This window comes from Sitodiplosis mosellana, unplaced genomic scaffold, assembly GCF_009176505.1.
Source record: "Sitodiplosis mosellana isolate CC-2019 unplaced genomic scaffold, AAFC_SMos_1.0 Smas_scaffold_12, whole genome shotgun sequence".
Classification (NCBI taxonomy): Eukaryota; Metazoa; Arthropoda; class Insecta; order Diptera; family Cecidomyiidae; genus Sitodiplosis; species Sitodiplosis mosellana.
The window spans coordinates 1194258-1213491 of record NW_022595254.1 but is presented as its reverse complement, the minus strand read 5'-3'; the positions used below and the strand labels follow the sequence as shown (position 1 = coordinate 1213491).

Sequence of the window (19234 nt, the reverse complement as noted above, 5' to 3'; positions counted from 1 at the left end):
TATATTTGTATAATGTAATGAATATGTTCGTCGAAAAGCCACCATCAAAGCCAATATTGTGCAACTTTCATTTTGACCACTTTTCAAATATTCCACTCATACTTTTAATAACCCAAAACTGACCATTTTCCATTAAACTAATAATTGAGCTTTTCAATTTTTCAAGGTATAAGGGATTTTTAAAAGACTGCCCGAATGGCTTACTAACAGAGCAAGTAAGTTAAATTCATTTTCTACCTCTCTCTCTCTCTCCATCTCTATGTCCACTGATTTTCGTTGATGGATTACAACACGTCCGATTGATACATACTTTTGCTTTTTGCAGGGTTTCATAAAAATTTACAAACAATTCTTCCCACAAGGTGATCCAAGCAAGTTTGCGTCATTGGTATTTCGAGTTTTCGACGAGAATAATGTAAGTAGTAATACGTAATACACACACAGTTGGGCACAAACTCATAAACATTACAACCGACCATAAAATTTATCATATGCCCGAAAAATCCATTAATACGATTTGCTATTTTCTTCTTCTTCTCCGTTCCAATTCGTTCCACAACTTTGGCGTCGAAAAATATTGTATTCGTCAACCAAAAAGGATGGATCGATTGAATTTGAAGAATTCATCCGAGCGTTATCGGTTACATCAAGAGGAAATCTGGATGAAAAACTGCATTGTAAGTGCTTTTTTCTACATCTTTTCATCAATTTTGTTTGTTTTCCCTTTTGTTGTTGTTGCTATTGCTGCGGCTGGATCGGCCGTTGTTGCGCGACGCAAAATATCCCATTTGCGAATAACGCAAATTCCATATCGATAGGAGTGGCGGCATTTTTATGTTTGTCTATCCTTTTTGTGTCTGCCTCGCACAAAATTGAACCATAAAATGTGTAACAAAAATGGTGCAATTTACAACTTTCGTCTGTCCCCCCCAGATACACACAACTCAATTTACTTTTATGTACTCTTTATTCGAAACTTCCTATCGTGAGAAAGTGACTCGAAATCGTCGAGCTCAGGAGCTATCATAATTTCGGAAATTCCTTTAGATAGCGTGCAATTTTGATGTTACCGTTTCTCTCTTATTTTTTTTTATTGTGCAAAAACGAAAAAAGAAAAAGCATAAATTACACTGATAAAAGCCAGACCATTCACAAAATTTTGTCTTTTCTATTTTTGTACATTCCAACACTATTCGCATCAACCAACCCACACACACACACACACACACACAAACAAACGGTTACATACACGTTCAAAAAAAATGTGGTGCAAAATTACAGGGGCATTCAGACTTTATGATGTGGACAATGATGGGTTCATAACACGAGACGAAATGTATAATATCGTTGACGCAATTTATCAGATGGTGGTAAGTGAAATATTGCCTTAAAATCCAATTCCATTGTATAATCATCTCCATCGTGTGACATCGCATACATTGCATAATTGAAACATTCCATTGATAATGATGATAAGCCCCTATCTCTCTCTCTCGCACACACACGATGGCAATGGTTTGCCCTTTTTTGTCAATACAAACAATGCTATCGAAACGTTGCTTTCATTTCCAAAATTTAATGCATTCACACAGGGCCAGCAACCACAGTCCGAAGATGAGAATACACCACAAAAACGTGTCGATAAGATTTTCGATCAAATGGATAAGAATCACGACGACAAATTGACGCTGGAGGAATTCCGAGATGGCAGCAAAGCAGACCCACGAATCGTACAAGCCTTGAGCTTAGGCGGTGATTAATGGTAAAATGTGGGTTTTCAATTAATTAACTCGTTTCTTTTCGTTTTTTTTCGCATTTTGTTTTGCATGCTATATATTCTGTACACGTCGATGTTTCGTTACATAAAATGTAACAAACATTCTAAAGGTCAAATCCAACTCATTTCTCTCTCTCTCTCTCTCTCTTTCTTCCCTCCATTCCGCATAATTTGCAGGAAACACCACAGCAACATGATTAGCGTGGGCTGCCAAGAACCATCACCAATTCAAAGACGCAGACGACGACTTGAGCAACAATAACCACTGAATAAGACTAACGAACATTAGAAAAAACTCACACAAAACAACAACAACAACATGTTTTGTGAAAATGACGAATAAGAAAACAAAAACTACATAAACATAGCCTTTTTTAGAAAGTATTAACAAACAAACAAAACGTTTAACGTTTAATATTACGCGCACGCTCGCGATTTTCGTTCAATTTTCATGTTATGTTAGTTTTTAAATGACAAAAACGATTAAATTGTGGACGAGAATTCAATGACAGGAGAGTTAAATTGATGATTGAATATTGGCATTGCTATATTTTGCGCGACACTCTGGTGTCAATAAATCAAATCATTCGGAACATATTCAATGAGAGCACAAAATTAGCACAATTCGCAAAACGAGCAACAACTGAAATAAAACAAAGCAAAGAAACAAACAAGAAAAAAGTCACAAAAATAAACCCTAAAGCATTCTCTGTTTTGTACACGCAATATTTAAGAAAACTTCAACAGACAACAACAAAAAAATTACACTCCGAAAGCAAACCGAAGACAAATAAGAAAAAAAAATGTTTTTATGTAACAATATGCAATTAGAATTTATATATTTACATTATATTTACATTGAAAAGAGTTGACAAGAAAAAACAAGTTATTGATTAATATTTACGAGATGAAATGAGAAAAAAACGATGAATTAGTATTTGCTCAGTCAATTGAAATGGAAGAGGAAGAAGCAGAGACGTGACCGCAGAGAGGACGGCTCGTTATTTTATTTATTTTAACTGAAATGATTATTATCGAATGAATGAAAGAAGAAAGGAGAAACAAAGGAAAACACACAGTTTTTTTTTGTTGGTTGTTAACCGTTTGATTGTTATTTTGTAGATGCCAGTATAGTTATCAGATTGTATTTTGTTGCCACGCCAGGCACATTGAAAATCGCACCATTGTTAAAGACAAATTGAAATGGCGAGGCACGTTTTGTTCAAATTTTCCAAATAAAAGAGAAAAACACATACTTACACACACTTGTGAAATTGTTAACAAATACCTATCCTAACACGCATTTTGTGTGCGGAAATATGCAACAACAAAAAAGCTGTAATACCACAGTCTAATCGACACAAACAAACACAATTTTTTTTTGCTCAATGTTTAAACCAAAAAGAAGAAAGAAAAAAAACCGAAAAAAAAGATTCAAGAAACAAAATTCTTCCTGCTTAAAATGACCTTTTAAACATTTCATGCTATCACCAAACAAAATAACACATATATTTTGAAATTAGTACTAAATTTATAGCTTACGCGTAGAGATTTATTCACTTCTTTGATTCGAACAATGAGACATTATGTGCACTTTTATGGTTAAAAGGACACGCATATTTGCATTTAGATGAAATTTGAATGGTTGGTCGATTGGACTTTAGAAAAAACCGATGGTTATTTGATGTTGTTGAACCCGAGCAGAAAGCTCTTAACTCACGGAAAATCCGCATCATCCTCACTGGAATCAAATGATCAATTCAACTGTGAGAAAAAAGAAGAATAAGCTGAAATGTAAACGACGCAAACAAAATAGTATGAAATCAATCATTCCACTTTATCACAGTTTCGTTGTGACACAGAGAGTACAAATGTGTTTTTTTTTATTTCTTCAAAATCAGAAACGGTTGTGCGTTTTTTTAAAGTCCCATCGTTTTGCCATGTAAGAAATACAAAGCAATACTATTTTCAATTCATTTTAGCTAGTAATTGTAGTGGTTTTATGTAAATATCACATTTATTGAATAGAAAACACTGAAGGTTGAACATTTGATAGAAAACACTTTTCAAACAACATCAATTCTAATAATAAAATATTGAACATTCACTCGTCTCCATGGACTAAGAATATCGTTAGATTTTCACATAAACAAAAATCAAACATTCTCATCCATTTTTGTCACTTTGATTATCCGCTTGATTCGATACACTTTTTGCTCAAGTATTTGATATCGCATCTTAGCTTTGCTATTTTGCCTTTTTCGGAACGATAATGTCGCTAAAAGGGTTTATTTTTAGCATTCACATCACGCCGACGTAGATTGAAATTTCTTACTTCTTATGCTATTATATCCACACCATTTTTGAGCCTGAATTTCGTGACTGTCGTGTGCTCAAGAGTTAAATTACTCGTTTCCATTCCCATTTATACTTCAGAAGACATGAAACTTAAATTTTAATTATGGATGTTTTTCACTCATCCATAAGTTCATTTACATACTCTACTGACGAGGGAAAAATTGTCTACAATGATACATTTTACATGGCTACAACGTGTGTATCTGTCGACATGTCTGTTAGTTTCTCACTCGTGGACATGATGTTGCCATGAATGAAAACTTGAGCACGGATACGGCACTGGATGTATTTTTGAAAATTGAACTTTTTTTTGGGGAAATCAATTACATTCGTTTTGTTTTCATATTGATCAATAACCAAAAATTCGAAAGTTCACTTTAAAAATCAAATACTACCAGTGCAAGTATGTGTTGGCATAAAACACACAGACAATTTTCATTTCCAACAATTCTCGAACATGCATAGCTACACATACAAAAGAAATTTATGACAAATCACTAAAAAAGTGTCATCGCAAACCGATATTGTGCTGTACTTCAATATTTTTAGCTTGCTGTTCGAAAGAAGTGTGCTATATGGTGTGCGGCCGAGCCTTTTCGGTGCCGCAAACGAAACACCCATCGCTTAGCAAGCCACATTTATACATTAAACTTTGAAAATATATATTAAACTTATGAACAACAAATAAAAAAAAACAAATCTTAAATTTTACTTAAAACAAATAAAATTCAAATCGCCTAAATTCTTACTATAAAACTTTAAACAAATAAATAAAACAACAAAAACTTATTATAAACAAATTAAATTATTAAACATGCAACATATATGTCATATGTTGCGTCTATGCAAATTGAGTCATTGCATTCTATTATGCATACACACCTAGAACAACAACAAAAAGGCTACTAACTACATTTAGTTTTTATTAATGCTCTTGTGCAATTCTTAAACAACACTAACATTTTTTGATAAAATTAGCGACGTTTAACAAAACATGAAAAGAAGTACAATCAAAACAAAAAGCAAAGCATTTATTTTTAAGATGAACAAAGAGAAACAAACACATACACACACATAATATGAATTACATTTACGTTTCGATTCACTCTGCATTTGTGGATATTTGCTTTTGAACTAACAAACCAAATAAAGATTAATAAGAATCAGCTCTTTGAATTTCGTTACGCAACGTTTGTTTCCGTTTCAAAAGAAGGGACGACAAAGAAAGTTAAATTGTGATAAATTCCGAGAAAAGAACATCAAGCTATCTCTCAAATACCTCTGCAAACGAACAACACTCACAAACAGCATCATTGAGAGGGCTTTTCTTCAAATGAGGGAGAATTGCCACTTCTTCAGTAGGATTATTGTGGTTAGCATTTGCTGACAATGAAACTGACATTTATGACGGTGCTTTCTTCTCGCCGAATCTGTTGACTAATTAGTTTTCGTCAAAACCAAAATCGCACCATCCCATTGGATTTTAAAATGATTAACTTTCTATGATTGATGAACAAAATAGCGACAAAAATAGACGCGAATACAGAAAACAAAGAAAACATTGAGAGAAAAAAATGAACAAAAAATATTATTAGATGAGTTACTTAAGAGACGGTATATTTTATAAAATATTCTAAAAAGCCTTCAAAATTGTAGCGAACAAATGCAAACAAACAAACACAAATCGCGCGCGCAATCTTTATTTTACTTCGCATTGAATTCGAATAGCTAGGCGACTTCTAAACCGGTGGAGCCAGTTTCGAATTCCAAAGCAGTTTCAAGGGAAAACCATTTCCTACTCCACGAAACACAAGAAAAAAAAATGTGAGATGAAAAGCCAGTGGCTTAATTCGATGTGAAGGTAAAAAAGAAAATATGATAAAGAAGAGAAAAAACACCATAACGGTATCTGGTTGCCTTTTGATTTTACATTATGTGGGCCAAGATTTGTTGAATTAAACCATGAGATTATGTGTTGTGTTTTTTTTTGTTTCCATTTGAAATCACGGTGATTCACCGATCTTCTTCCCTCCCAAAAGGAATGAAAGCAATCCTAGATTAAGAAATGATGTTCATTAAATGGGCGGTTTCCGTTCTGAACGTGTCCTTTTTTTTTGTTATCGCGTCCAAGTCTTTCGTTTATGCACGTGAATTAATTCACTTGATAACGATTCTTTTAATTTTGAATAATTGAAAGGAAAAAGCAACAAAAAGTCGCCTCGGATAATTTCATGTTCCGCCCATAGACGCTCTTTTTCTCTCTATTCGGTTGTTCTATTGCTCTTTTTCTTAAAGAAATTCCAAGTGATTACAATATGGATTCATTAAATATTTATCGGGATCTTCTTCAATTTCGATTATATAAGGCCGACCTATGCATTATTATCTAGACACTGTAAGGAAACAAACACGAATGATATATGATCTGTATGGGGGGTTGTATACAAAGTTATAAACATATTGCTTGTAAAAGTTGACAGATAACCAAAGACCGATAGGCCATCATGAAATATGTCACAGAAAAAAAAACACACACACGTTATTATATTCATATACAAAAATATCTATATCATTGTGAGTGAGAGAAACATTCAAGCTTCATAAATGTTTTATACAGAGAAAAATCAACTTGAACATTTCGAAACAATAACAAACACACGAGAAAAACACTTCACATAGAACAGAAAAGTAAAAGAACATATATATGAGAAAGTCGATTGAACGGAATAAAAAAAACTCGCTTCTCTTTGAACACATGTTCACATCCATTGGTTTTACGCACTTTGGCCGTGTGACCAACTGACAACATATTTTTCGGCATTTCGGCAACAACTAATTAAAAGCGAAACATTGTTACGATATATGTATGTTGTTTACGATGACATACACAATACACACTCATACATATATACATACAGCATACACAACTCACACTCACAGTAAAATAGTTACGCAAAAAAAAATTGAGAGAAGAAAAAGGAGGAAAAAATAATAAAAACCAAAAGTTATTACAAGAATATTAATAAAATAAAATACGAGTATAAAAATGAATTGTTAATAAAGCCGACCTTTAATCAGAGACACACAGAGAGAGAGACACACGACCGACCCGATTAAAATGAAATCCAAAAGCGCGCGAAAAGCTCGAAGACAGTAAAATTAACGAACAAAATGCACACTCACACACAGACACACTAAATACAAAAATAAAAATGAAATGAAATAAAACAAACACTCGAATACATATACAACAAAGACATATGAAGAGGAAGAAACCCCAAAAACCATACCGAAAATACACAAATTATTATTTAAATACAATTAAAGGCAATAAATTCATGTTTTTGCATTGCTTATACAAAACAAATAAAGAAAGAGAACAAAAAAAAAACAAATAAAAGCGTTTGTTGTTTTTATTTCATGCTAAACAACAAATGTGGCTGTGACTTCGTGAATATACATTTTCTTTTCTCGCTTTTTTACAGGCTAGCAAAAGCGCGCGCTCACACAATCGATGGATGTACGGTGCGCGCAAAAAATGTTGGAAAATTGGAGTAATCAAATGGTTGCAGGTATGTTGTTTATATGTGTATATAGACTGTACTAGACTAAAGGATCACACTCTCAACTCTCGCCACGATGTTCATACCTGGAAATACATTATTGTGTGTGCACGCTCGCAACCAATGAATAATTTATAAACGAACGAATTTTATAGCGTAATTCAATCTTCGATTATTCACATATTTTCGATGGAATGATTTGATTTGCAGGCACCCGCATAATACGCGCTCACGCCACCAGCACAGAGGATGACTCGCTAGATTGATATTTTTGTGAAATAAACAACATGCACACGCATCGCGAACAAAATGAATATTGTCGAATAAAAACGGCGAAAGCAACGGAAGAAGCGGCAAGTGGTGGGGGTGAGAAATCGAAGAAGTAAATTCTTACACTGGCAATCACGTTGAAACTGCTATTCTCGCGTTACGACTTCGAATCAATCTGGCAATTGTGCTGCCCCAATATTTTTCTTATTCATCTCTCTGCTAATAAACAGAGAATAAAGCGTATGCCAATAAATACGTTCGCGCAGGCGAAGGGGGAAATAAGACAAACAGATAGGGGGGGAGAGAGAATATGAGCTGCCGCCAACGATGACGATGAAGACGACGTCGTTTCTTGAACACGTATTGATAGCATAGCCGAGGCAAATATACGAAAAATTCCTTATCGAAAATTCAATTGAATCGAATCGAAAGAAATATCTGTTCATATTCACACCTTAGTACCACAATATTTTGTATACTATGCTGTTCTCTTCTGTTATGTTGTGTTCCAGGCAATTAGTTTAACAAAGCGCAACAAAATATCAACAGCAATATCCCACCAACCAGGAAAACCAACATAACGCCACGATGATATAGTTTCTTGCGTTTACGTTTGGCTGTCTCTCTCTTTCTCTCTCTCACTCACAGAGAGTGTGTGTGTGTGTGTGAGTGTAAGTTTGTGTGTTGAAATGTGAAGTTCCGCTCCATTGCGAATGGGAAAACTATTGAATTCATTTTACATATCTATATTCGGACGGATTATATGTAGCACGTAATATTTCGCGCGTATAGCATAGTCATATAGTATGTACACCATAATCTGATTGAATTAAATATTCAATGGATATCTATCTAGGCTGCAACATCTATGCTCGAATTGCCGCATTATGTGTTTGTTATTCACACCAAAAACACCGTCGACACTCTGGAAAATTATGTTTTGTCATGCCAGCCATCCAGCTAACCACCATGCACACACAACCAACAAACGAACGAACGATTGACGGGCCATTTAGAGGCATCCATTGATTAAAATATAAATGAGTCATTGCATACCAATAAATCATGCGAAACAATAAATTAAATAATTGATATCATTTAACATAGCTAATGGCTGAAATCCAATTACCGCATAAACAAATGGCGTATTACATTATACGATGAGATGGTCTCCGATTTATACACTTACCATTTGTGTCGTGGCCTTTGTTACCGTTCGTTTGTTCGCTTGTTCGCCTGTTCACCTGTTCGCTGGTTCGCTCGTTTGCTGGCAAATGCTTCACGTCAAAAGCCAATCCATTCAATTTGTGTCAGTAAAAAGTTAATTCAAAATGATTGGACGAATGGGTGGCCAGAATAAACCATCTCATCACACAAAAGAGATTTTGAAGCTTAAATGATCTGGCTTTTCAGCGGGAAAATGTCAAAAGGGTCGCAACAATTCGTCGCAATGACTTTAATCATGCATGAGCTTTTTAATGACCTTTTGCACTAAAAGACGTGCTTCAATCTACGACACTAAAACCGATGTAAAACATCCACATCTGCAGATGATTATCCGTAATATCATGTGTACAGGCGACCTACCAACCAACCAACCGACCCAGTGACTAAAAAAAGAAAAGGTCGAGAAGGCAGAGAAAGAGACAGAGCACAAAAGTCGCCGAGACCGCAGTGAGAAATTTAGTGGCTTAACTATTATTACACAAGCCACAAATGGAAAAGCCACGGATCCAGAAAATTAGAAACAATGAAAACACCACCAACCATTTTTAATAATAATAATAATCATAGTTTCCTTTTTCCTTTTATTAAATCCAAACAGAAAATTAGAAAAAAAAACAATCAAATTACAAAGAACAAAACGAGCAAAATGAAGAAGGAAAAAAAATTCTTCATTTTCTAACACAATTCATGATAAATCTGAATTACATTCGATTCATTATCAGTTTCCTTATTTCTCCTTATATTTTATATATATATATATTTTTATCCCATATGTGAATGCAGCCGTTTAGTTTAATAGTAGTAATCTTCTAATTATTACGTCTATCCACTTCGTGTGTAGTTCGCCCTCAATATCAATGTTTATACGTATAGTTTGCTTGATGATGCATTTTTTCCACATCAAGTTTATTTATTCCGTTGAGTGGTGTACTGCTGTACGTGTGAGTGTGTTTATTTTTTCATCTTATCCTCATCATTTCGTTTTTATATTTTTTGTGTAAATATTACATGCGTTTCAATTGAATCCGTTGATAGTACTATAGAGAGTTATAGGAATATTGTTGTTGTTGCTGTGTCGCTTTTATTACATACGTGTACTCGTTATTATCATCTAACGCTGGCATTCGTTTTCGAGATTATTGCATTCGCTTTATGGTTATCCTGTATGTGCTTTTAATGCGTTTTTTTCTCTCTCTTCATTTTCTTCTTCACTCACTCACTCGCTGTATATATATATATCTCGCTCATCGTCCTTATGCCATCTCACTTCAGCAGCTTGACTCTCTGATGATTACGGTTTTTTTTTTCCTCATTTACTTAATCGTCAGTCAGATTTTGTATTTAGCGTTTTTTTTCTCTCGTAACATTATACAATAACATACATATTACATCTGCTGTGTGTTGTTTGTTGCGCTGATAATGCTGCTGCTAGAGCCACTACTTTGGCCGTTACTGCTGTTGTGTGTTCTATTTTGTGGTTCAACGGCAGCAACGTTAGCGGATGTAGCAGCATTGTCAGAACATTCTCGCAAAAAAAAAAATCCTAAAAATGAATGTACAATGTTTTTATCTATAAACATATTTTATAACAGAGACTAAAATAAATATTAATAGGATATGCTTTGATTTCATTGGTAACTGAGAATGTCTAGAATTTGATTTAATATCTTCGTCGGTAATTATGCTGCCATTTGCATGTTGCATTGCCGCCGGTTTTTCATCTGCAATAAATTCAATCGTTGTCGGGCCCCCGCGCACAGTTGGCGGTGGTACCACACAAAAGAAAGCCAATACAAAGGACGATGAGAGAAGAAAAGGAAAAAAGAGAGAATAAAAAAGAAAAACATTACAAACGGTCAATATTCGAGAATATTGTGGGTGAGGGAATGACGGCATGTAAGTGGTAAAGCGAACAAGAGAGGAAGCAAAAAAAAATGATGTAATTTGCCAGATTATAGCACAAAAATAAATGTTCAAAAGCAAACCGAATAAATGGAACGAAATGAATGGATGGAAAATACATGAAAAGAGCGGACCAAACATATGCCAACCGAAATCGATTCAATAAAATTAATAATATGTATGTGAATGAGAGTTGTAGAGTGATAGAGCCCAAAGCCGATAATGTGTAACGAGCGAGGGTGAGAGAGGGAAGGAGGTTGAGCAGGGGGTGAGGATGATAGAGAATGAGTGGGTGAGAGGCAGAAAGTGGATGAATGGGACGATGGTGATACACAAAAACAGGCAACGATAGGAAGTGGAGCCGAACGAAAGTGGTGTAGGAAGAATAACAATGAATGAGCAATAAAAATGTGCTTAATAGCTTTGCGATGTACATTAATTTTACCTCTTAAAACATGAACCGTAATGCTGGCTTGCTTTGCATTCGATGGTGCACAAGTGTAATTTCCGACGTGCAAAAAACTCACTTCATTTATGGTAAGTATACTAATTGATGGCGTTTGCGAACTGCTGCTGCTGCTAGTTTTTTTCGGTTTCGATATTGGCGCATTTTTATTTGTCGATGTGGTGGCATTTGGGGGTAGTTTCGCATTGACACCAGCCGTATTCGAGTCGAATGTTTCATCCAACGACTGCAATAATGTGGAAGACACTGAAAATCCATTGTGTGTGTCATAGTTAACCATCCTGGTGTTGTGGTACCTGTTTTTTTTTTGGTCGTATTTCATGGCAAACAAGTACAACCACAACACAATGGCATCAACGGCAGCACAGGTAATAGAAGAAAAGTTATGCCATTTAGTTTACTTTCTTACGCTTGATTCAATAAATGAAAATCGATCGGCGGAACCATTTCAACAAGGAAAATGATAAGCCGAACCGAAAATGCTTTTTAAATTTAGCAAAGCATCGTGATAGGAAAAAGAAAATAATCGAAAAAGATGGGATGAAATCTTTCTCTTACCAGAATACGAACGCAGGATTCTCGGTCGCCCTTCTTAGTCTGCATTCTAATCGGAGTGTTGATCCTTCGTCAACATGAATGTCAGGTGCTCCGATGATATCGGCAACCGCTTCTGCACATTTTGTTTCATTTTAATGCAAAACGCAATGAAAAAGATAAGAGAGAAAGAGGGAAAAAAGAGGAAATCCTATTAAATGTGTTGATAAACTTGAGACCAGCGTAGGGCGTGCTCTTTCTCGAACCGAACGAAGGGAGTAGTTGAGAGAAAAAAAAAAGCATACGACGATAAATCTGTTTTTTTCTCAATTGACTTAAATGACTTGTATACGTCATTTGAATAAACGAGAATGAGATTATTGCATGATACAAGGGCAACGAATCACAAGTGATGGCAAACAAACAAAAAATCATTTCCTTCTTTTGCCGTACGGAAAATCAACTCAAGGATTTTCAACGCATTTACACTAACCACCCAAAAGGTGTGCAGAAAAAGATGATGATTTTCGAATTGTTCTCCATGGTGCCCAGAATAAATTTTCATATATTGCAAAACACACTTACCAACGACTTTCAGCTCAATGAATATTGATTGAGTCGGATGGATTGATAATTGGCACTCGTACAGTCCTCGATCCTCCTCACGAACCGATTTGATTCGTAATGACCAGTGTCCCATATGTCGTGCATGTTCAACGAGAAACCTATCATCTGAGCTGTACGTTGATAAACCAACTGTCAGTAACTGAAAATCCCGTCGTCGAATCCATGATACCTGCAGCACATGTATGCCAACAACAATGACAAATGAATACGAAACGAAACAAAGCAAAAATATTACCATACTCGACAAATTGAATAGGAAACTACATTGGAATATTGAAAAGGTGAGAGATGTGGCGACACACTGCAAGCTGCATTATGTGGCAGATTTATCGAACGATGCCATAAAGTAATTCATTTACATGTTAAAACTACAAAATGAAACTCTGAATATATATGGTAACAAAACATAAGATTCATATAAACAGCCATTGATTTATTGTCGACAAATGAATTAATTACGACTGCTTGATTCCTTTTGGAAAATGTGCTCGAAATCGGCTCGATTATGTATGTGCTCTCTACTCATTCGTTCGTTCACTCGCTCGCTCGCTCGTTCGTTTGATCATATGAGGGAATGAACGAGAGAGAGAGAGACAGGAAGAAAAAGCATGCGAGCACAAAAAATAGTGGCGTTGTGCCTGTCGAACTGGATCGAAAACATGTACACTCGAGTCACAGTCGACACGTAAAGCGCCTCATAAAAAAGCCGTCGATTAAACTCAAAGAAACAAAGGGTACATGTTGAACAACACTTTCGGTATCTTTGTCGCTTTCTCGCTTTCTCACTCGCTTTCTCACCTCGTCTTCGTCGTATTCGATGATTGTCGACGGTTGTCGCTGTTATTTTTGTCCGCTGTTGCACGTGCCCGTGTACTCAACGTATAACAATCGGCACAATGTACACACCGGTGCATATTTTGAATATTTTATGCCTGCTACGACACATAGACGAATAGTTTTCGCTACGGATCTTCCTAACTCCTCGTTCTCGAAACCCCGAACGCTGTTATTCTTGTTAAATATTTTTGTGGGTTATGTGTGCTGCTATGTGTTTTCTCAGCGTACGGTGTGTGTTGTGTGCATAGCAATGTTTCTTTTTCACTTGTGCCATTTGATGCATGAACAAAATTTATGTGTGATTTATAATGCCATATCAAATGGTAAGCGCGGCGAGCACACATCAAGCGCTCAACACAACAGCACAAGAGATATACGGCGGCAGCACACGGGGAGAATCCCAATTGCGAATACCAGCCTACGAAATGTGTACTCTTTTTTCTGCTCTTCTGCCGCTGCTGCTTCTTCTTCTTATTCATGTATTTTGTATTTATTTGTATTTTCATATACAACTTACCGTCGCGGTCGGATTCCATTTGACAGCACATGGTAAAACGGCCAGCCCGCCTTTTTGAGCAATCACTTTTGTGTTATTCCTTGTCGTAAATAAAGCAGAATCCGATGACATAATACGATTTTGTGAATTGGATGATGTACTGCCTTTGCTGCCTTTGCCTATGCTGTATCCACTGTCTGTGTGTTGTTTATTTATGGTGTTTCCGTTTTGTGCGCACATTTGTTCCAAATGGCCAGGCCAAACCATAGGCAGAGAAGTAGAGAATTGAAAGCAGCGGCACCATCACCACCACCAAAGCAAAAATGGAAGAAAGAAAGAAAAAAAACCACAGAATTTTTAATTATTCAACGCAAAAGCAAGAACTATGCGATATTCAAATGCGCAGCACGTTGAAAGCGTATTATTTGTTCTTTCGTCTTTTTTTGTCTATTTTTTTTGTTCACTTTTGCTCTTGTTATCGCATATTCACTACGTATAGACTTTTGCATCTCTAACACATTCTATGCGCTCTTGTCTCGGAAAAATCCTGAAAAGAGCCTGAATATTATTCATCCTCTCGTCTTTTGCAGTGAATATGTCACCCAAAAAAAAAATGAGGAATGAACGTACGAACGAACGAGCGCTGGCATGAGATTCGATACGATGAAAAGCGGAATCACGACCAAAAAGATGATGAAATTATAAACAAGGGGCATGCTGAATGCTTAAGCTATGGCTATTCAGAATTGGCAACATGCTGCGGGGTAAATCGCAGCTGTGTGCCGCATAACATTTTACAAATATCGTATTTTTGTAGTTTTTTCGTTTCCATTTTTTGGTCCGTTCGAATCTCTTTAGTCCAGTGTCGGTATGTGTTATTTTTTTCTTTCTTGTGTTGATGCAGTCCCTACTTTTCTCTATCGGTTCTACTTAAAATGCAATTTTAATGGACGCCGAACAAAAGCACATCGCTCTCTCGTTTCGGCCATTTCGACGTACCTTTGTATGTGCTTGCTTGTACGCAAACCGCCAGCATGATGAATATGGTAAAAACATAGTCATTTCTATTCAAATTAATTAGAGCCATTGTCCGGGTTCGTGCGCGCTCAAAGAGAAATGGCTCTAACTCTAAATAGCATCACAAAGAAATTTAATTAGATTTTTTTCTCGAGGTAAAATTTTGTTGCGTTTGGTTATTGTTGTTGTCGTTAATGTTGCTGTTGCTGTCGATGTCGATGTCGTCGCTGTCGTTTTCGTTCCACTGATTCTTCGCTCTTTTCGTATACATGATTTCCTTATAAAACAGTTTTTTTATGGAAATGAGCTTGCCTTTGGATGGCAATGCTGTTAGAATTCTACATGAAAGCACCAAAACACCAAGATGTTTCCCTTTTTATCTTTGATTCTCGCGTTTCCTTGTGCAAACTCAATCTCAAACTCTTCATGTACCGCGCGCGACTTCTTCTTCTTTTTCTTTTTCCTTTTTTCTGCTACTTCTTGGAAGTGTCTCTATCGCTATCTCTCGCGTGCACGATTCCTCTTTTTATAGTTCGGAGATTTTACTTTATGACCACACTTTTTCTGTTTCTCTCCCTCTCGCTGTTGCTTTATTTATTTACTTTGCCCGAATGCTTTAGGTTCTATGCACGAAAATTAACGTTCTCATTTGGCTAATTTGATTCGTCTAATCACAGCTCAGTTCCTTTCCTTTCGTTACGTTTTGTTCGGTCGGTTTTTGGAGTCGTTCGCGCAATGTGCGCGCTTTTTTCCAACACTTTTTACATGAACGAAACTTTTTTTTCAAGTGGACGATCAGGGGCCCATTACGCGCCAAGTAATATAATACTTGGGAAATAATTACAATTTCACTTGTTCTTGTTCTTGTTCTTTCGGTTATAGTTCTTTTTTATGTCAATAAATTTTTATTTATGACGCATATAATATAATCCTTGCACTCGAACTAATTGATTGTGCCATCATATTGTTTGTGGCCGAGCGTAACAAATTATTACGATTTCATAATAATCTTCGTGAGCACAATTTCTTGGCTACAATCCATTTTCAAAGTCGTTTCGAGTTCTCAGGAATACACACAGTAACTTGAGTTTATTCGTCATTTGGTGCGACAGATATTTTATTGTTATTTTAGTATTATGGTGGCGTTATTTGTATAAAACGAACGAATGAGTGAGAGCAAAAGCAGCAAAACCATTAATGACAACACTTTAGATGATATCACTCATTCATGCTCTACTATTGAAAATAGACCTTCGGAAACCTTTTTCTTGCATTTGTGATTCTTTTTCAATGAACTCCACGCCACACAAAACACTCAAGCTGACGCGTCCATACACACAGTGCGCGCATAAGATTTACATAGAGAGATAGATACACTCACACACTCTTTATTCAAATGAACTCTTGCTGTCGCTTTTCACAATGGCCACTAATATGGTCGTGCTATTAAATTTCCTCTTCGTTCGTTTCACTCTTTTTTTTCTATTATTTATTTTTCGCTCTTCTCTACTTTATGGGGTTTGAGAACCTTTCCACGGAATTTTTCCCGAACAACAAATTGGTTGTCCTCATAATAATAATTTGACTTGATGATGATGATAACCGTATTGATATAAATTGACGTCGATATATATCAAAGTAAAACGCTTTTCAGAAATGTTTCTAATTAGGATTAGAGAATTGGAGAGCTAGGGAAAAAAACTGGAGCGTAGCCATTGTCGAAGAGTGTGGGTGAGTAGCTGTTGGCAAAGAGTGTGTCGATGTATATTCTAGTATTTGGGGTGTACGGTGTGTTCCACTGAATTTTTCAAGAAACCAATGTTTAATTAGCGCAAAGGAATTTAGAACTTTTTTTATACATAGAATTGTAACCTCGTACAGTTTAATATAAGATTCTCGTTCGTCGTTTGCACACACTCGCTAGCTTTCGCTCACCAAATCGAGAGAGCGAACGGGTTGTTTGAAATGGGAGACATTTTGTGTGCGTATTTTGTAAGTAAAAGTGTAATTCGACACCCGAAATTATCGATGCAACTTCACATTGGCAATATATCGACAACACTCTCTTTTGCCTCCGTCACTTTTTTTTCCACTGCGATATATATGTATATGTTTGATGGTGGCAATTTCCAATTTTATTGCAGATGTCGTTGTGTTTTTTTTTTCGGCGTTCGCACTTCACGTAGTCGTTGTCGTAGTCATCGAATTTGTAAACGATATGTTGCCGAATTCTGTTTCTTCTGGTCCTTTATATTCGTTCCAGCTAAACGCTTTTATTGATAAGCTGAGTTAAAAAGGAGGAGACACAATCTCAAATGACATGCGGAATATCGAACAATTTGGAGGCGAGAGGATGAGTGAGTGCGAAAAAAAAACACATAGACCCCGAATATATACTCCGTGTATTAAATGTGTCGACAATTTCCAATCTAGTGTCTGTCGTGCACGTTTATCGGATTCGATTTCACTTCGGTTTTTTCTATCTTTCTATTTTCGAATTAACTTCATTATTTTTGTGTTCCATTCTATTAGCCTGTTTTGTATGGGCCATCACTTTTCGCTAGAGTACACAGCACACATATTACATGCACGCAGTTTGTGTGTGCAAATGGCACTGGCACTGAATACGTCGAGAATTGGTGTTCGCAAATTCTCACTGTTGGTTTGCAAACAAATCGCAAAATTGAATACAGGATATATTTAGAATGGGGGAAAAACGATTAGAGAAACACTGTTGCAGCAGCTATTTTTGATTGTTGTTTGGAAGCAAACAAATCAAGCGATATAACGCAGCGAAAATTGAACATTCCCTTAGATTTTCCACACCGTCGTCGTTGTCGTTGTTCTCGGTCGACAGAGCTGGGAATAGGGACCGAGAGAAAATATTGAAGTAGAAGAAGATGAAAAAATAACAACGCGTACAATCTCACCGACCAAAAACCCCCTATCAACACAAAAAAAAATTTCCAATACACACTTTTGTCGATGTTCGATCCGCACTGAATTTCACATTTAACTTCCACCATGCAAGCAAGTTCGGCAATTTTCGATGCATTTGAAAACAGAACACGCAAGAACAACAATGAAACACAAAACACGAACAAATCTTGCACACGTATATATATATAGATATTTCGGAAAATCGGGAAAATAGTTTACAGAGAAAAATTGCTGTCTGTGCAATTTTCCATATTTTTTTTTCTCTTTGGTATGACGTTCTTTTTCGACTTTTTCACTTGTGTGTTTTTTTTTCGTTTCGTGTATATTGCTCACTCCGTTCGTTCGTTCAGTTGTCCGTTCGTTCGATGGCTGAACTGAATTTTCATTTCACACTCGCTCGCTGCATGGCTTATACGCTTTGCATTTATTTGATAAAACTCGTTTTTTTACTCTCTGTTGTGATGAAAAATCTACGCGATACTGGCGCACTTTATTCTCCCGCTTTCGTTTTTCACTATTTTTTCTTCGTCCGATCGCTGTTAATTGAACGAACAAAACAATAGAAAATGCAGATGTATGCGAATGTATTTGCTTGGTGTGATATGGAAATGACTGTTTGCGTTGCCAAAGGGGAGATTATGTCGACGTAATCGTCAATGGTTGTGTTCCGTTTCGATTCGTTTTATCGTGTGCTCACAAACGTCTATTCGCACTCTATATTTCAACAGAAATTTTTGCCATAACGTGCGCGTCTCGGTTGTAGAGAGAGAGAGAAAGAAAGAGAGAGAGTGTGTGAACTTGTATTAAAATGCAGTAAAAACATGTTTTTCTCTCGTTGGAGTACCATCGAAAACAAGATAGTCCGTATATACGCTTCAATGTTCATTCCATGCTACGGACAAACTGTATACATGTACACATACACACACACCGTACGGATATCGATGTATATACATACACGCTCCACTTTTCTCGCTATCGAGGAAAATGCTGTGCTATATATGGTTTTATGCAAATATCTGAAAAGCACGCAACACCAGCAAAATCAGCAGAGGAAAACCAACTGTATTGGTGCTGCTACTGCTGCTGCTGGTGCTGCACCACCACACGCATAAACGGGCTGCACGCACACACAGTCAAAAGGTGACTCGATACTGGGGTAGTATCAAAAGTTAAATATGCGCATTGTTTTGAATTGGAATGGCGCAAATACACACCGC

General features: G+C 36.3%; 2 protein-coding genes across 6 annotated transcripts in view; one reads left to right on the top strand and one right to left on the bottom strand.

Annotated features, from left to right (window-relative positions):
* LOC129567823 (frequenin-1) overlaps positions 1-7168 on the top strand; it is a 14800-nt gene extending 7632 nt beyond the window's left edge. For 4 of the 5 annotated variants that reach the window (XM_055445174.1, XM_055445176.1, XM_055445175.1 and 1 more), the window contains exons 4-9: positions 167-215; positions 326-415; positions 599-677; positions 1282-1370; positions 1593-1769; positions 1955-7168. In XM_055445174.1, coding sequence (XP_055301149.1) covers positions 167-215; positions 326-415; positions 599-677; positions 1282-1370; positions 1593-1760 — 475 coding nt within the window. In that variant the 3' untranslated portion in view covers positions 1761-1769; positions 1955-7168. The remainder of the gene's footprint in view (positions 1-166; positions 216-325; positions 416-598; positions 678-1281; positions 1371-1592; positions 1770-1954) is intronic. The other variant, XM_055445178.1, reaches the window with a different exon arrangement.
* A 2567-nt stretch (positions 7169-9735) lies between these two features.
* Positions 9736-18722, bottom strand: LOC129567820 (uncharacterized). The gene is made up of 6 exons (XM_055445172.1): positions 15057-18722; positions 14079-14254; positions 12683-12893; positions 12122-12233; positions 11543-11859; positions 9736-10916 (listed from the first exon to the last, which is right to left on the bottom strand). The coding sequence occupies exons 1-6, from the start codon at positions 15142-15144 to the stop codon at positions 10762-10764; spliced, it is 1059 nt and encodes a 352-aa protein (XP_055301147.1). The 5' UTR covers positions 15145-18722; the 3' UTR covers positions 9736-10761.
* Positions 18723-19234: the final 512 nt, after the last annotated feature.